Genomic DNA, 20,429 nt, shown 5'->3' with positions numbered 1-20,429 from the left:
GCGTTGAAACTTCCCTGGCTACCTCACTGTGAACAGTGTGAAGCGAACACGTGCACATACAGTGTGTGACTGTGTGAGAGCGAAGTCTTGCATCTCGCTCATCTCAATATCTGTGGTGCTGCTTGTGGCAACGAGTCTAACTTTAAGAATTAAAATGGCCTTATTTTATAGGACTGGTTATGCTTTTTGTTAAATAGCAGAAAACAAATAATTCAGTCAACATTCCTTCCGGTCTTAGATTATGGTGACCTTATCTATATCATGTGTCAAACTCCTCCCTTGTACTTGATTGATGAATTAAGGTCACTAATTAGTAAGGGACTCCCCTCACCTGGTTGTCTAGGTCTTAATAATTGAAAGGAAAACACAACCTAAAAGACAACAGCAACACAACAGTCAGTCCTATTCACAGCCCCACATTGAGATAGTGATGGTATCGTCAGGCCTAGGAGAAATTGGCTTAACATGGCGACAATCTGGAACTTGACACACACACACACACGCAAAACACAATGCTACATTGCACAGCCATCTGTGCATTCACTGCTACTACTGAGCAGATGTAGATATAGGAGTTTGTTTCTGTAGTAGTGGACCTAGACTAGAGAGTGGCAGGGAACTCAGTAACACCTGTATAGTGTGTGTGTTTGTTTCTCTCTTTGTTCTACTAACAGAGTGTGGAGCCTGTAATCCATTCACAAAAGACCAGAGAATAGTAGTGTGAATGGATGGAGTCATAGTCATGAAAGTTATAGTAGAACCCACTCCGAATTAAAGTTATTGTAGAACCTACTCCGAATGAAAGTTATTGTAGAACCCACTACGAATGAAAGTTATAGTAGAACCCACTCCGAATGAAAGTTATAGTAGAACCCACTCTGAATGAAAGTTATAGTAGAACCCACTCTGAATAAAAGTTATAGTAGAACCCACTCTGAATGAAAGTTATAGCAGAACCCACTCTGAATGAAAGTTATTGTAGAACCTACTCTGAATGAAAGTTATAGTAGAACCTACTCTGAATGAAAGTTATAGTAGAACCCCACCTGAATGAAAGTTATAGTAGAACCCACTCTGAATGAAAGTTATAGTAGAACCCACTCTGACTGAAAGTTATAGTAGAACCCACTACGAATGAAAGTTATTGTAGAACCCACTCTGAATGAAAGTTATAGTAGAACCCACTCTGAATGAAAGTTATAGTAGAACCCACTCTGACTGAAAGTTATAGTAGAACCCACTACGAATGAAAGTTATTGTAGAACCCACTCCGAATGAAAGTTATAGTAGAACCCACTCCGAATGAAAGGTATAGTAGAACCCACTCTGAATGAATGTTATAGTATGTCCGACTCTGAATAAAAGTTATTGTAGAACCCACTCTGAATGAAAGTTATTGTAGAACCCACTCTGAATGAAAGTTATAGTAGAACCCACTCTGAATAAAAGTAATAGTAGAACCCACTCCGAATGAAAGTTATTGTAGAACCCACTCCGAATGAAAGTTATAGTAGAACCCACTCCGAATGAAAGTTATTGTAGAACCCACTCTGAATAAAAGTTATTGTAGAACCCACTCTGAATGAAAGTTATAGTAGAACCCACTCTGAATAAAAGTTATAGTAGAACCCACTCCGAATGAAAGTTATAGTAGAACCCACTCCGAATGAAAGTTATTGTAGAACCCACTCTGAATAAAAGTTATAGTAGAACCCACTCCGAATGAAAGTTATTGTAGAACCCACTCCGAATGAAAGTTATGGTAGAACCCACTCCGAATGAAAGTTATAGTAGAACCCACTCTGAATGAAAGTTATAGTAGAACCCACTCTGAATGAAAGTTATAGTAGAACCTACTCTGAATGAAAGTTATAGTAGAACCCACTCTGAATGAAAGTTATAGTAGAACCCACTCTGAATGAAAATTATAGTAGAACCCACTCTGACTGAAAGTTATAGTAGAACCCAGTACGAATGAAAGTTATTGTAGAACCCACTCTGAATGAAAGTTATAGTAGAACCCACTCTGAATGAAAGTTATAGTAGAACCCACTCTGACTGAAAGTTATAGTAGAACCCACTACGAATGAAAGTTATTGTAGAACCCACTCCGAATGAAAGTTATAGTAGAACCCACTCCGAATGAAAGTTATAGTAGAACCCACTCTGAATGAATGTTATAGTATGTCCGACTCTGAATAAAAGTTATTGTAGAACCCACTCTGAATGAAAGTTATTGTAGAACCCACTCTGAATGAAAGTTATAGTAGAACCCACTCTGAATAAAAGTTATAGTAGAACCCACTCCGAATGAAAGTTATTGTAGAACCCACTCCGAATGAAAGTTATAGTAGAACCCACTCCGAATGAAAGTTATTGTAGAACCCACTCTGAATAAAAGTTATTGTAGAACCCACTCTGAATGAAAGTTATAGTAGAACCCACTCTGAATAAAAGTTATAGTAGAACCCACTCCGAATGAAAGTTATAGTAGAACCCACTCCGAATGAAAGTTATTGTAGAACCCACTCTGAATAAAAGTTATAGTAGAACCCACTCCGAATGAAAGTTATTGTAGAACCCACTCCGAATGAAAGTTATGGTAGAACCCACTCCGAATGAAAGTTATAGTAGAACCCACTCTGAATGAAAGTTATAGTAGAACCCACTCTGAATAAAAGTTATAGTAGAACCCACTCTGAATGAAAGTTATTGTAGAACCCACTCTGAATGAAAGTTATAGTAGAACCCACTCTGAATGAAAGTTATAGTAGAACCCACTCTGAATAAAAGTTATAGTAGAACCCACTCTGAATAAAAGTTATAGTAGAACCCACTCTGAATAAAAGTTATAGTAGAACCCACTCTGAATGAAAGTTATTGTAGAACCTACTCTGAATGAAAGTTATAGTAGAAACCACTCTGAATGAAAGTTATAGTAGAACCCACTCTGAATGAAAGTTATAGTAGAACCTACTCTAAATGAAAGTTATAGTAGAACCCACTCTGAATGAAAGTTATAGCAGAACCCACTCTGAATGAAAGTTATAGTAGAACCCACTCTGAATGAAAGTTATAGTAGAACCCTCTCTGAATGAAAGTTATTGTAGAATCCACTCCGAATGAAAGTTATAGTAGAACCCAATCAATGAAAGTTATAGTAGAACCCACTCTGAATAAAAGTTATAGTAGAACCCACTCTGAATGAAAGTCATAGTAGAACCCACTCTGAATGAAAGTTATTGTAGAAGCCACTCTGAATGAAAGTTATTGTACAACCTACTCCGAATGAAAGTTATTGTAGAACCCACTCTGAATAAAAGTTATAGTAGAACCGACTCCGAATGAAAGATATTGTAGAACCCACTCCGAATGAAAGTTATAGTAGAACCCACTCCGAATGAAAGTTATAGTAGAACCCACTCTGAATGAAAGTTATAGTAGAACCCACTCTGAATGAAAGTTATAGTAGAACCCACTCTGAATAAAAGTTATAGTAGAACCCACTCTGAATAAAAGTTATAGTAGAACCCACTCTGAATGAAAGTTATAGTAGAACCCACTCTGAATGAAAGTTATAGTAGAACCTACTCTGAATGAAAGTTATAGTAGAACCCACTCTGAATGAAAGTTATAGTAGAACCCACTCTGAATGAAAGTTATAGTAGAACCCACTCTGACTGAAAGTTATAGTAGAACCCACTACGAATGAAAGTTATTGTAGAACCCACTCCGAATGAAAGTTATAGTAGAACCCACTCCGAATGAAAGTTATAGTAGAACCCACTCTGAATGAAAGTTATAGTAGAACCCACTCTGAATGAAAGTTATAGTAGAACCCACTCTGAATAAAAGTTATAGTAGAACCCACTCTGAATGAAAGTAATAGTAGAACCCACTCTGAATGAAAGTTATAGTAGAACCCACTCTGAATGAAAGTTATAGTAGAACCCACTCTGAATGAAAGTTATAGTAGAACCCACTCTGAATGAAAGTTATAGTAGAACCCACTCTGAATGAAAGTTATTGTAGAACCCACTCTGAATGAAAGTTATAGTAGAACCCACTCTGAATGAAAGTTATAGTAGAACCCTCTCTGAATGAAAGTTATTGTAGAACCCACTCTGAATGAAAGTTATTGTAGAACCCACTCCGAATGAAAGTTATAGTAGAACCCACTCTGAATAAAAGTTATAGTAGAACCCACTCTGAATGAAAGTTATAGTAGAACCCTCTCTGAATGAAAGTTATTGTAGAACCCACTCTGAATGAAAGTTATAGTAGAACCCAGTCCGAATGAAAGTTATAGTAGAACCCACTCAATGAAAGTTATAGTAGAACCCACTCTGAATAAAAGTTTTATTGTAGAACCCACTCTGAATGAAAGTTATAGTAGAACCCACTCTGAATGAAAGTTATAGTAGAACCCACTCTGAATAAAAGTTATAGTAGAACCCACTCTGAATGAATGTTATAGTAGAACCCTCTCTGAATTTACATTTACATTTTAGTCATTTAGCAGACGCTCTTATCCAGAGCGACTTACAGTAGTGAATGCATACATTTCATACAATTTCATTTAAAAAAAAATTCTGTGCTGGCCCCCCGTGGGAAACGAACCCACAACCCTGGCGTTGCAAACACCATGCTCTACCAACTGAGCTACAGGGACCCCATGAAAGTTATTGTAGAACCCACTCTGAATGAAAGTTATTGTAGAACCCACTCCGAATGAAAGTTATAGTAGAACCCACTCCGAATGAAAGTTATAGTAGAACCCACTCAATGAAAGTTATAGTAGAACCCACTCTGAATAAAAGTTATAGTAGAACCCACTCTGAATGAAAGTTATTGTAGAACCCACTCTGAATGAAAGTCATCCGTTACAAAGAAAGGATGGAAGAAAAAGACTTCAACTGAAAGATGAATGAAGGATTTTATCTTTGAAAAGACATGAATGATGTAATCGTTTCATGAGATCAAAGAAATGTGCGTGTGTGTGTGTGTCTGCGAGCAACCTGCAGTCTCTCTCACCTTAAACCTCTTGTCCTGCAGAACCTTCTTGATGGCCAGCAGCTCTCCAGAGTCACACAGCTTGGCCTGGTAGACCACTCCGAAGGAGCCGTTCCCAATCACCTTGGTGTCTGTATAGCTGACCTCTTGGGGCCTGTCGGGCCCTTGGCCTGGGGTGGCCACCACCGTTGTCACCTTACTGCCATCCTTGTCCCCTGCAGGAGGTACAGAGAGAGGATGAGGGTAGAGCTGAGATAGTCTTCAGTGACCTTAAGTGAAGAGTGTGTCTAATGACAAATAAACAAGCGAGACTAGATGACAGACACACTCGCATGACCACACTGTCAGAGTTATAATACGAAGCCTGACACACTCGCATGACCACACTGTCAGAGTTATATTACGAAGCCTGACACACTCGCATGACCACACTGTCAGAGTTATATTATGAAGCCTGACACACTCGCATGATCACACTGTCAGAGTTATATTACGAAGCCTGACACACTCGCATGACCACACTGTCAGTTATATTACGAAGCCTGACACACTCGCATGATCACACTGTCAGAGTTATATTACGAAGCCTGACACACTCGCATGATCACACTGTCAGAGTTATATTACGAAGCCTGACACACTCGCATGATCACACTGTCAGAGTTATATTATGAAGCCTGACACACTCGCATGACCACACTGTCAGAGTTATATTACGAAGCCTGACACACTCGCATGATCACACTGTCAGAGTTATATTACGAAGCCTGACACACTCGCATGACCACACTGTCAGAGTGATATTACGAAGCCTGACACACTCGCATGATCACACTGTCAGAGTTATATTACGAAGCCTGACACACTCGCATGACCACACTGTCAGAGTTATATTACGAAGCCTGACACACTCGCATGATCACACTGTCAGAGTTATATTATGAAGCCTGACACACTCGCATTATCACACTGTCAGAGTTATATTACGAAGCCTGACACACTCGCATGATCACACTGTCAGAGTTATATTACGAAGCCTGACACACTCGCATGATCACACTGTCAGAGTTATATTACGAAGCCTGACACACTCGCATGATCACACTGTCAGAGTTATATTACGAAGCCTGACACACTCGAATGACCACACTGTCAGAGTTATATTACGAAGCCTGACACACTCGCATGATCACACTGTCAGAGTTATATTACAAAGCCTGACACACTCGCATGACCACACTGTCAGAGTTATATTACGAAGCCTGACACACTCGCATGATCACACTGTCAGAGTTATATTATGAAGCCTGACACACTCGCATTATCACACTGTCAGAGTTATATTACGAAGCCTGACACACTCGCATGATCACACTGTCAGAGTTATATTACGAAGCCTGACACAATGCATGACCACACTGTCAGAGTTATATTACGAAGCCTGACACACTCGCATGATCACACTGTCAGAGTTATAATACGAAGCCTGACACACTCGCATGATCACACTGTCAGAGTTATATTACGAAGCCTGACACACTCGCATGATCACACTGTCAGAGTTATATTACGAAGCCTGACACACTCGCATGACCACACTGTCAGAGTTATATTACGAAGCCTGACACACTCGCATGACCACACTGTCAGAGTTATATTATGAAGCCTGACACACTCGCATGACCACACTGTCAGAGTTATAATACGAAGCCTGACACACTCGCATGACCACACTGTCAGAGTTATAATACGAAGCCTGACACACTCGCATGACCACACTGTCAGAGTTATATTACGAAGCCTGACACACTTGCAGATCACACTGTGGGACATCTTAGATAAGCATGCCCCTTTCAAAAAATGTAGAACTAAGAACAGATATAGCCCTTGGTTCACTCCAGACCTGACTGCCCTTGACCAGCACAAAAACATCCTGTGGCGGACTGCACTAGAATCGAATAGTCCCTGCGAAATGCAACTTTTCAGGGAAGTCAGGAACCAGTACACGCAGTCAGTCAGGAAAGCAAAGGCTAGCTTTTTCAAGCAGAAATTTGCATCCTGTAGTTTTGGGACACTGTAAAGTCCATGGAGAACAAAAGCACCTCCTCCCAGCTGCCCACTGCACTGAGGCGAGGTAACACTGTCACCACCGATAAATCCACGATAATCGAGAATTTCAATAAGCATTTCTCTACGGCTGGTCATGCTTTCCTCCTGGCAACCCCAACCCCGGCCAAGAGCTCTGCACCCCACGCAGCTACTTGCCCATGCCTCCCCAGCTTCTCCTTCACCCAAATCCAGATAGCAGATGTTCTGAAAGAGCTGCAAAACTTGGACCCATACAAATCAGCTGGGCTAGACAATCTCTTTCTAAAATTATCTGCCGCCATTGTTGCAACCCCTATTACCAGTCTGTTCAACCTCTCTTTCGCATCGTCCGAGATCCCCAAAGATTGGAAAGCTGCCGCGGTCATCTCTAGATCCAAACTGTTATAGACCTATCTCCATCCTGCCATGCCTTTCTAAAGCCAAGGTAATAAACAGATCACTGACCATTTCGAATCCCACCGTACCTTCTCCGCTGTGCAATCTGGTTTACGAGCTGGTCACGGGTGCACCTCAGCCCCGCTCAAGGTACTAAATGATATCATAACCACCATCGATAAAAGACAGTACTGTGCAGCCATATTCATTGACCTGGCCAAGGCTTTCGACTCTGTTAATTACCGTATTCTTATCGGCAGACTCAACAGCCTTGGTTTCTCAAATGACTGCCTCACCTGCTTCACCAACTACTTCTCAGACAGAGTTAAGTGTGTCAAATTGGAGGGCCTATTGTCCGGACCTCTGGCAGTCTCTATGGGTGTACCACAGGGTTCAATTCTCGGTCCGACTCTTTTCTCTGTATATATCAACGATGTCGCTCTTGCTGCGGGTGATTCCCTGATCCACCTCTACGCAGACGACACCATTCTGTATACATCTGGCCCTTCTTTGGACACTGTGTTAACTAACCTCCAAACGAGCTTCAATGCCATACAACACTCCTTCCGTGGCCTCCAACTGCTCTTAAACGCTAGTAAAACCAAATGCATGCTTTTCAACCGTTCGCTGCCCGCACCCGCCCGCCCGACTAGCATCACTACTCTGGACGGTTCTGACTTAGAATATGTGGACAACTACAAATACCTAGGTGTCTGGCTAGACTGTAAACTCTCCTTCCAGACTCATATTAAACATCTCCAATCCAAAATGACATCTAGAATCAGCTTCCTATTTCGCAACAAAGCCTCCTTCACTCACGCCGCCAAACATACCCTCGTAAAACTGACTATCCTACCGATCCTCGACTTCGACGATGTCATTTACAAAATAGCTTCCAATACTCTACTCAGCAAACTGGATGCAGTCTATCACAGTGCCATCCGTTTTGTCACCAAAGCCCCTTATACCACCCACCACTGCGACCTGTATGCTCTAGTCGGCTGGCCCTCGCTACATATTCGGCGCCAGACCCACTGGCTCCAGGTCATCTATAAGGATTAATAGTATAAGGATTAATTGTTATTGTAGTTTGGTCAGGACGTGGCAGAGGGTATTTGGTTTATGTGGTTCGGGGTGGTGTTTTTTCTAAAATGGCATTTGATTTAAGTATTCCGGGGTTTTTGGGCACTGTTCCTTGTTTACGTATTTCTATGTTGATCTAGCTGGTTGTATGTCTATGTTTGGTTAATTGGGGTGGACTTCCAATTGAAGGCAGCTGTGTGGTGTTGCCTTTGATTGGAAGTCCTATATTAGTTGGGTGTGTTTGTCTGTGTATTTGTGGGAGATTGTTTCTTGTTTTGCCGAGTGAGCCTTTCAAGACTGTTTCGTTGTTCGTAAGTTCGTTTCGTTTTGTTGTTTTGGTGTTCACTTAGTTTGTAAATAAATACACAAGATGAGCATCAACATTCCTGCTGCGTTTTGGTCCTCCTTAACCAACGACGACCGTGACAGAATCTCCCACCACCAAAGGACCAAGCAGCAGAGGAAGGAGCAAAGGGATTTTGAGTTGGACTATGGTGAGAGATGGACTTGGGAGGAGATCTTGGGGGGAGAAGGCTCCTACACTTGGGAGGAGATCCAAGCAGGAAAGGATCGCCTTCCATGGGGACAGGTGGTAAGAGAGAGGGAGGAAAGGCGAAAGGCTGGTATGGACCGGGAACGTTTCCGAGGAACACGACTGGCGTTGAAGCACGAGAGGCACCCCCAATACATTTTTTTTGGGGGGCACACGGGTAGTTTGGCTTGGCCAAGGAAGAGCCAGAAGCCAGCTACCCGTGGTTATATGGAGGAGCGTATGAGGTGGAGAGCGCCATGTTTCGCTGAGGAGCGCACTATCTCACCCATACGCACGCACAGTCCGGTGCGCGTTATTCCAGCCCCTCGCAGGTGCCGTGCTAGAGCGGGCATCCAGCCTGGTAGGAGGATGCCTGCGCAGCGCATCTGGTCGCCGGTACGCCTCCAAGGACCAGGCTACCCAACTCCCGCTCTACGCACGGCTACCATCAGGCCCCTGCACAGCCCAGTCCGCCCTGTACAAGCACCCCGCTCGTACAGGGCTACTAGTTCCATCCAGCCAGAACGGGTTGTGCAGGAGGTAAGATCAAGACCGCCTGTGCGCCTCCATAGCCCTGGGTTTCCAGCTCCTGTCTCTCGTGCGGACCCGGAAGTGCGTCAGCCCAGTCCGACTCGTCCTATTCCCGCTCCCCGCACTAGCCTGGAAGTGCGTGTTCCCAGTCTGGTACGTCCAGTACCAGCACCACGCACCAGGCTTCAAGTGCGTCATCCCAGTCCGACGTCGCTAGAGCTGCCCGTCAGTCAAGAGTCGCCAGAACTGCCCGTCAGTCAAGAGTCGCCAGAACTGCCCGTCAGTCAAGAGTCGCCAGAACTGCCCGTCAGTCAAGAGTCGCCAGAACTGCCCGTCAGTCAAGAGTCGCCAGAACTGCCCGTCCGTCAAGAGTCGCCAGAGCCGCCCGTCAGTGAAGAGCCGCCAGAGCCACCCACTAGTCAGGAGCTGCCAGAGTGGCCAGACTGCCCGGAGATTGCAGAGTGGCCAGACTGCCCGGCGATGCCAGAGTGGCCCGACTGTCTTCCGGGTCTGCCAGAGTGGCCCGACTGTCTTCCGGGTCTGCCAGAGTGGCCCGACTGTCTTCCGGGTCTGCCAGAGTGGCCCGACTGTCTTCCGGGTCTGCCAGAGTGGCCCGACTGTCTTCCGGGTCTGCCAGAGTGGCCCGACTGTCCTCCGTCCCAGCCCGAGTGGCCCGTCTACCCGGAGCTACCGGGGTGGGTCGTCTGCCCGGAACTGCCAGAACCAGAGCCACCTCCAGATATAGGTGGGTTGGGGAGGGGGGGTGTAGCACAGTGCCGTCGTTGACGGCAGCCACCCTCCCTTCCCTCCCTTTAGTTAGGGGGATTTTTTGTTGTTGTTTGGGGTTTTTGTTATTTTTGAGGTGCTTCCGGGGTTAGCACCTTTAGGGGGGGGTACTGTCACGTCCTGGCCAGTATAAGGATTAATTGTTATTGTAGTTTGGTCAGGACGTGGCAGAGGGTATTTGGTTTATGTGGTTCGGGGTGGTGTTTTTTCTAAAAAGGCATTTGATTTAAGTATTCCGGGGTTTTTGGGCACTGTTCCTTGTTTACGTATTTCTATTTTGATCTAGCTGGTTGTATGTCTATGTTTGGTTAATTGGGGTGGACTTCCAATTGAAGGCAGCTGTGTGGTGTTGCCTTTGATTGGAAGTCCTATATTAGTTGGATGTGTTTGTCTGTGTATTTGTGGGAGATTGTTTCTTGTTTTGCCGAGTGAGCCTTTCAAGACTGTTTCGTTGTTCGTAAGTTCGTTTCGTTTTGTTGTTTTGGTGTTCACTTAGTTTGTAAATAAATACACAAGATGAGCATCAACATTCCTGCTGCGTTTTGGTCCTCCTTAACCAACGACGACCGTGACAGAAATAAAATATTTTAAAATAAAAACTCACATGATCACACTGTCAGAGTTATATTATGAAGCCTGACACACTTGCATGATATTACACAATCATACACATAATAACAGTAATGCTTTACTAAACATTAATGGGACTGGGTTTGAATATCAGCCAGCGACTTGCTTGGTTTAGATTTTTAAACACATATGATTGTAGTACAGTCAAGACCCATAATGCTGCAGTATGAGCAAGGCACTTAACCCTAATTGCTCATGTAAATTGCTCTGGATAAGAGCGTCTGCTAAATTACTAAAATGTTAAATGTAAATCTGAGAACCAGGCCAACCTAGATAAAATATAATTTTCACATACAAGCTCTCTTCTCCTCCTCCTCTAACTGTCCCCCTCTCCTCTAGTTCCTTCCTCTACAGTAAATTGCACGGCATGTCTTTCCCTTAGGATTAATGGAAAGCCTACTCCTGTTTAAGTGGGTTTAAACTGAAGTGCACTGGAGAGTGTGCGTGCGTGCGTGCGTGCGTGCGTGCGTGGGTTGAAGCCTATATCTATGTCAGGGTTAGTCCCTGTTAACTTCTTGTTAAAGGATAACCAGGACTGCCTAGTGTACCGTGTGTGTCGCGTGCGATGTGCAAGCCGTAGCCATACCACCACTATACATCCCCAGGCCAAGGCCCCACCCCTGTTACCACCCCTACCTCAACCCCAAAACTGCACAGCACCCACCCCAACCACCAACTGCAAATCAAGCTATGAATGAAATCTGTTCATATTATAATCATCCTTGAATGTCAATGCCTAGGTAAAATAATTGACAGCTCTGGCGGCCATATTGCCTGACTCTCACTCACACTTGACATCTATAATAACTGGATCTCCCTCCCACTCAAATCTAGAAACTCAGTGACTCTCCCTAGCCAGCTAAAATACTAAACCTCTGTCTAAAGTTCTCTCACAGACAGCCAAGTCACATTTACATTATCTATCCCTTACACAAGACCCAGGAAAAGTAGATTACACATTAGCTAAAATAAAATGTATATCTTCAATATAACGCTTCCATTCCATATTCCATATCATCCAACCTGAATGTGTTGAGACAGTACACAGAGATGTTCTATCATGGCAGAATTCACTCTTCTGCCAGACATGGACCACTGTCAGCACACACACACACACACACTACAATGAGACTACAGTAGCAGCTGCTCCTGTGGTGAGTGTAGATGGAGTGCTGACAGGCGGGCAGGCAGTGAGAAGTTCAGCTGGATGAGTCTGATGTGTGTTAATGCTGCTGAGTCAACACTAACCTGACCCAGTCTAGTCTCTATGGCCACGATGCAGAGGAGACAGTGAACTAGGCCTAAAGCCTTGACACCGACTGAGCACCAAGAAACAAGACATATTAGTACTGAATGCCTACTTACAGCTTCTGAACCTGTCCAAATGAAACAGTGGATAAAAGCTGTACCGGAAAAGGAGAACATTCATTTGGTTGATGGTGTGTGTGTGTCAGAGGAAAGGTTAAGCAGCAGTAATTATTCCAGCAGCCCTGCAGTGATGTAGTCTTTAACCCCAATCAGAGACAACACTCACACACTCAGCAATTAGACCTGCTCTGGATCTGACTGGCCCACCTGCAGAAACACACACACACACTGCATCTCTTCCTGACTGGGTGTGCAGGAAATGAAGTGGGGTTCTGTGACACAAAAATTACCAAAATAGACTTTCACAAACAAGAAAAGGAGAAAAGAAAGAAACTAGAGGAGGGAGGAGGGGAGAGAGAGAGAGAGAGAGGTATTGAACTCTGCTTACACAATCCAGCAGGATTGTTTTCAAGAACGCCTCTTCACTTCCTGAAACCATAACAAACTTCCACATCATCCACAAACACCCACAAACAAATAGACAAACACACAACCTTAGCCCTTACCTCCACATCGCCTATTTCTGCATTTCTGCCAAAAGTGATGCCGTCATGAATAAAAAAAAACATGTTGTGTCTCAACCTATGGCGTGTAGCACAACAAAAACATTTGATTATGTAAAATAAGGTCTAAACTACAGCATTTGCCAATATGAAAAAAAAATATGAGTTTACGACCTTTTATAAAATTGAAATTAAAGGGGGAAAAAAATGTTGCCAGAAAATATTAAATTGTTTCACAACCCTCTTTGTAAACTTTTATCTCAAACGTTTCTCTTTTTCAAGGATGAAGAGATGGATGTCTCATGGTAGGGTGGGGTAAGCAAAATAGGTCAACTTTTATCTCTTTATCTCAAGAAAATCGTGCCGTCTGGTTTGCTTAATATAAGGAATGTGAAATTATTTATACTTTAACTTTTGATACTTAAGTATATTTTTGCAATTACATTTACCTTTGATACTTAAGTATATTTAAAACCAAATATGTTTAGACTTTTACTCAAGTAGTATTTTACAGGGTGACTTTCACTTTAATTTTCTATTTAAGGTAATTGGGCACTTTTTCCAAAACTGATGAAATGTGACCATACTTTAAAAGTAATTTATCATCAATGATACTATTTAGGCCTATATAGCGTTTTCAAAGTCATCAACATCAATTGTTTCTTTTATAGGCACAATACAATAGGCACAATGCAATAAGCCTAGGGTTTCAAGCTCTGGTTGATTTCAAATTGAATGCTATTTAGTGGTATTGAATTGTGTTTGGTTGTCAATGCAAACAAATATCAACATTTGAAGGAGATGCATCTTCTGCTTGGATAGTTTCATCAGTGCCACTAACTTAGTCTGGCTTTAATTCCATTTTGTCTACAAAATAAAAATTAGCATCTCCATCTCAAATAAAAATTAAAATTAAACATTAGGACTAAATCAAATCAAACTTTATTTATAGTGCATTTAAAGTTTAATTTGATTTAGTCCTATTTTTTACTTACATTTTTGGTTGAGATGGAGACGTCAATCCAACATTTTAATTATGAATTGTAGACAAACTGGAATTAAAGCCAGACTAAGTCAGTGGCACAGATTGAACTATCCAAGCAGAAGATAAATCTCCTTCCAAATGTTGGTTGCGTTGACAACCAAACACAATTCAATAACACTTTTGAAATACAATAAATTGCCTACTAACTTGTCGAAAAGTCAACAAATGATTTGTTGGATTTACGTCTCCAATTCAACCCAAAAAATGTTAGTTAAAGAATGGGATTAAACCGGTGGCTCATATGGAACTACCTAAGCAGTAGATACAAATCCTTTAAATGTTGATATTTGTTTGCATTGTCAACCACAATTCAATATTATGTTTGTAATACAGTAAATAGCCTAAAGTTAAAGGAAAACTCCACCCAAAAACTATTTTTTGGTATTTCTTTCATTAGTCCATTGTTGAACCAGTCCCTAAATGTGACTCGTTTCAGGAAACTAGGCATATGTTGCACGTCACTGCTTCACAGGAGAGGCATTTGAAAGTAAACATTTATTTTTTATCAAAATGCTTTTTTTTGGCAGAAAAGCCTTCTGGAACATGTGAACTTGCATGTACCTTAATAACAAAGCACCCCTATACCATCACAACTCCTCCTCCATGCTTCAGGGTGGGAACCACACATGCGGAGATCATCCGTTCACCTACTCTGCGTCTCACAAAGACATGGCAGTTGGAACCAAAAATCTCAAATTTGGACTCATCAGACCAAAGGACAGATTTCCACCGGTCTAATGTCCATTGCTCTTGCTTGGGCCATGTCCAAGTCTCTTCTTATTATTGGTGTCCTTTAGTTGTGGTGTTTTTGCAGCCCATTAATGCCTGATTCAAACAGTCTATTCTGAACAGTTGATGTTGAGATGTGTCTGTGACTTGCCAAGAGTGTGCAAAGCTGTCATCAAGGCAAAGAGTGGCTACTTTGAAGAATCTCAAATCTCAAATATATTTTGATTTGTTTAACACTTTTTTGGTTACTACATGATTCCATATGTGTTATTTCATAGTTTTGATGTCTTCACTATTATTATACAATGTAGAAAATAGTAAAAAAAAAATAAGAAAAACCCTTGAATGAATAGGTGTGTCCAAACTTTTGACTGGTACTGTATATTTTATTATTTTGTCAGAAAGTCGTTTTCATTGCAAGTTAAAGCGTACTGTTAGCTAGCTAGCTAACGTTAGTTGGCTGGCTCGCTAGCTAACGTTATGTGTATGATCTGTGTAGTAATATTATTTGTATCTCAGAGCCATTTGCATTGCTAGTTATTGCCTGTTAGCTAGCTAGCTAACATTGAACCTAAGTTAGATGGTTAGCTTTAGCTACCTGCAGATTCATGCAGGGTAGTAACATTATGAGTTGGGATTATGGTTAATTGTTTTTTAGCTAGCTAGCTACATATCTAAACAAAAGACTCCACTATGCAAGTAACCATTTCCCTGTACCGTTTACACTTGTGCATGTGACAAATAAACACTATTTGATATAGTGTGTGTTTACCAGAGACGGTAATGTGAAGAACAACATGACCTGCACCAAAGTTAAATTCTCTGGTAGAATGCCCTGCTTTTATTTCGTCACACTCACAACCGTAAGCTATTTTCTGTCATTAGCTACCTATTAACTGGAAAATAACTATCTTGTTGTGAGTTTATTTTCCTGTAATTATGAATACAAATTAGTTAAGACATCGTCAGCTATATGATATGGTTATTACTTGAACGTAAGCTAGCTAACAGGCTAGAAATGAATCAAAACATTGTTTATAAAGTTGCTTTTAGTTGCCTGGTTTGCATTTTTAAACGTATGTTTTTATTGGTGTTAAAATACACCAGTTATGCTATTTTGGACCGCCAGGCTACTGAAATCATGCAGCCTGTCATTTTTGTTTTCATACTTTTTCACAACGTCAAGTTTGATGCCGGACGACAATAGAATGTTAATGATGGTACTGCAACAACTGTCTACAGACGTAGAATAAACCCGCCTTTAGTCTTGAAATCTTTGGTTGTTTAGTACATTACCATACTTACTCTGTTTAGCACATGGCCACACGTGAACCCTTAAAGAGCTGGGTGTGGCTAAGGCTTAAGAGGGTGTGAATGATGCTGTAGACAAATTAGAGCTCTCCAGTAGGTGTACCACGACATTCAAGTGCCATTTTCTCAAAAGTGGGGTTACAAGTTTTATCAACTTTCAAAGCAGAATTACTTTCCCATTGTTCCTCAACTGTAGCTTATAATATTGTATTTTTTATTTGACCTTTATTTAACTAGGCAAGTCCGTTAAGAACAAATTCTTATTTACAATGACGGCCTAGGAACAGTGATCAGGGGCAGAACGGTAGATTTTAACCTTTTCAGCTCGGGGATTCGATCTAGCAACCTTTCAGTTACTGGCCCAACACTCTACCCACTAAGAAACCTGCCGCCCCAAATATATACCATGTTCAAGCTCTGAGTCTCTACTTTTATTCAATGTAAAAAACACAATTTCAAAATTTGCTTCAAAAGAGCGAATCGAGCCGGTTGGTCAATTTTTTTTACTCATACTGGGATGATTTCTGTGTTTTGAAACTTACATATCTTGAAAACTTGATTGCTGAAAGCAAAACATTTTGGGACATTGTCAACAATGGACTAATGAAAGTAATACCAAAAGATAGGTTTTAGGTGGAATTTTCCTTTAAGGCTATTTTACAAACTAATTCAAATGAGTAACATCCATGACCACATGGAGGCTAATGTTACTACACATTTTTTCATATGTAATCATATAAAGCGTGCATGTTCAAGATAGCATGCATATGTCATTGCAGCTCTATACAGATCTTCACAATTGCTGTAATAATCTGTGCAGAATCTCAAACGGGATTGATCACTTGTAATCTCAATTACAATCCAGGTCATTTGGTTCTGCTATTAGATGAAGCATATTAATATGTTGTATAAATAAATCAAATGGGAATACAATGTCAGTTATTTTAACATTGCTGTGCTTTTAAAAGGTTGAAAGCGCAGTGATATACATTTGGGTGACAACTAAACCAAAAATCAGAAATAGTTTTTCCATTGGAATTTGGTTGAGTTTTAAGGTTTTTGAAAGCATAGTGATAACACATTGGAAATTCAACTAACTACTGGCTGTCTTTTTGAATAGAGGTTGTAATTAGGGATGCACAATATATTGGTGAACATATCAGAATCGGACGATATTAGCTAAAAATGCCAACATCGGTATCGGCCGATGTCTAGTTTAAGCCCAATGTGCAAAACCGATGTCAAAGCTGATGTTTATACCTACAGTTGAAGTCTGAAGTTTACATACACTTAGGTTGGAGTCATTAAAACTCATTTTTCAACCACTCCACAAATTTCTTCTTAACAAACTATAGTTTTGGGCAAGGTGGTTAGGACATCTACTTTGAGCATGACAAGTAATTTTTCCAACAATTGTTTACAGACAGATTATTTCACTTATAATTCACTGTATCATAATTCCTGTGGGTCAGAAGTTTACATACACTAAGTTGACTATGCCTTTAAACAGCTTGGAAAATTCCAGAAAATTATGTCATGGCTTTAGAAGCTTCTGATAGGCTAATTCACATCATTTGAGTCAATTGGTGGTGGATGTATTTCAAGGCCTTCCTTCAAACTCAGTGCCTCTTTGCTTGACATCATGGGAAAATAAAATAAAATCAGCCAAGACCTCAGAAAAAAAATGGTTGACCTCCACAAGTCTGGTTCATCCTTGGGAGCAATTTCCAAATGCCTGAAGGTACCACGTTCATCTGTACAAACAATAGTACGCAAGTTTAAACATCATGGGACCACGCAGCCATCATACTGCTCAGGAAGGAGACGCATTCTGTCTCCTAGAGATGAACGTACTTTGGTGCGAAAATCAATCTCGGAACAACAGCAAAGGACCTTGTGAAGATGCTGGAGGAAACAGGTTCAAAAGTATCTATATCCACAGTAAAACGAGTCCTATATCGACATAACCTGAAAGGCCACTCAGCAAGGAAAAAGCCACTGCTCCAAAACCGCCATAAAAAAGCCAGAGTAGGGTTTGCAACTGCACATGGGGACAAAGATCGTACCTTTTGGAGAAATGTCCTCTGGTCTGATGAAACAAAAATATAACTGTTTGGCCATAATGACCATCGTTATGTTTGGAGGAAAAATGGGGAGGCTTACAAGCCGAAGAACACCATCACAACCGTGAAGCACGGGGGTGGCAGCATCATGTTGTGGGGGTGCTTTGCTGCAGGAGGGACTGGTGCACTTCACAAAATAGATGACATCATGAGGAAGGAAAATTATGTGGATATATTGAAGCAACATCTCAAGACATCAGTCAGGAAGTTAAAGCTTGGTCGCAAATGGGTCTTCCAAATGGACAATGACCCCAAGCATACTTCCAAAGTTGTGGCAAAATGGCTTAAAGACAACAAAGTCAAGGTATTGGAGTGGCCATCACAAAAAAAGTGTGTGCGAGCAAGGAGGCCTAAAAACCTGACTCAGTTACACCAGCTCTGTCAGGAGGAATGGGCCAAAATTCATCCAACTTATTGTGGGAAGCTTGTGGAAGGCTACCCGAAACGTTTGACCCAAGTTAAACAATTTAAAGGCAATGCTACCAAATACTAATTGAGTGTATGTAAACTTCTGACCCACTGGGAATGTGATGAAAGAAATACAAGTGGTGGTCCTAACTGACCTAAGACAGGGAATTTTTACTAGGATTAAATGATGTTGGCTTTCGACGACTGGTCGATCACCGGTTAACACTACCAAGTGCGCTATTTTTCCAATGTTGCCCTACTGGAGTTAGACAGAAATAGCGTCACTGCTATTAGCTTCACAACATACATACTATGGAACGCTGTTTGAGTCTTTGCATGTCAAAAAACATACAGTAGCACTGTCAAAGCTGTACAAAAAAGTCAGCAAACACCGGCCACGAACGATGTGTTTACAATACCGCGTTGGTAATAAAACATAATTTCTTCGACCGCAAGTTCTGTGGTAGCTAGCTTTAGCTTGGTACCTAGCTAGCACCAATACAACCAGCCTGAAAACAATGACCAACTGCAGTGATTTAAAAACTGCAATCATTTTCATTATTCTTAGCAATGATTTAGGAATCCTTGTGAGTAAGTATTAGCTAGGTTGCCACTTGTTGTTCGCCTATTGAAATTGAACTTCAGTTCATGAAAATAAATAGCTAGCCAGCTACTTAACCATGTTGCCCAAAGCTAACGTTATAAGCTGCCAGCTAGCTTCATCTGGCTAGTGAGGCTCGATCGAACCGGGTCATGTGTTGTGAAGCTAGCCACAATATGGATTAGGCACAATAGTGGAATTTGCGGTTTGCCTTCAAAATAAAAGTATGTCATTGACAGTGATGCAAATGAATACAAATAGTAGAATTATGCCATACTTTTATTTTGAAAGCTACCTGCAAAGTCCATTATTGTGGCTAATTCTTATTGTGACTAGCTTCACATAGATGGGTCTGACCACCATTAATCAAATAAGAACTGTCTTATAAATTAGAGTTATTTTAGATGATGACACCTAACTATATAGTTAGCTAGCTATCTATATCTACTGAAACGGATTATGTCATGTTATTTGACGTGTATCTTTTTTGACACGCAAAGACCCAAATGGCGTTCCATAGAAATCCTGGTTGAGAATGAAACGACTGAACAAATGAACAACGAAACAGTACAGCAAGTAAGTGAAAGAAGTAGGTTTTGATTATGTTTTACTGGTAAAAATTTCCAAGATGGCGTAGCAGTCAGACGTCTTTGTCCTGTCGTGTCCCTTGTGTATATCTTTTTACATCCTTTTCTTCTCATATCTTTTAAAAATATTTTCCTAAACCTCAACTTCTAAACACTCTCCTGCAACCCGCCTCACCCAATGTGGCGTGGATCTGTTTTTTTTTTCTTTATAAAGTATTTCTATTTACTTCGGATCTGGAATCCCTCAACTGAAGCTAGCCAGCTAACTACCTACCAGCAATCAAACCATTGCTAGCGGTCATCAGCTAACCTTTAGCTTGGAAAGCTCTCGCCAGTTCGAACAACGTGACTGAAACCAGAGCATAACGGACCAATTATTATTTTATATATTTTTTTTTCTTCCCATATCCCCGGATTCCTACCGCAAACTCTGAACATTTTCAACTGGATCTTCACAACTAGCTAACCACAATCCCGGGTGACTACTCCTGGCTAGCATTTCCATCCCGGAGCAAGCACCAATTAGCCTGAAGCTAGCTCGGCCAGGGCTCCTGTGCTACCACCGAAGCCCACTCCTGGGCTACAATATCCGGACCCCTTCTACTGACGGTACGGGGCACGGAACCCCGCCGATCCTCTACGACTGGAATACCGACATAATCTGCCCGAGGATTCCAACAGGCCCCTCAGGCGCG

The 20,429-nt window shown here is 41.5% G+C and overlaps 1 protein-coding gene across 2 annotated transcripts in view; it reads right to left on the bottom strand.

The window, feature by feature from the left end:
• The window catches only part of LOC106586650 (glycogen synthase kinase-3 beta), a 55,063-nt gene that overhangs the window by 23,269 nt on the left and 11,365 nt on the right, over window positions 1-20,429 (bottom strand). For both annotated transcript variants that reach the window (XM_014174159.3, XM_014174161.3), the window contains exon 2: window positions 5,035-5,228. In XM_014174159.3, coding sequence (XP_014029634.2) covers window positions 5,035-5,228 — 194 coding nt within the window. The remainder of the gene's footprint in view (window positions 1-5,034; window positions 5,229-20,429) is intronic.

The sequence above is a fragment of the Salmo salar genome, chromosome 25, assembly GCF_965601325.2.
Source record: "Salmo salar chromosome 25, fSalSal1, whole genome shotgun sequence".
Classification (NCBI taxonomy): Eukaryota; Metazoa; Chordata; class Actinopteri; order Salmoniformes; family Salmonidae; genus Salmo; species Salmo salar.
This window is presented reverse-complemented; position numbering and strand designations above follow the sequence as displayed.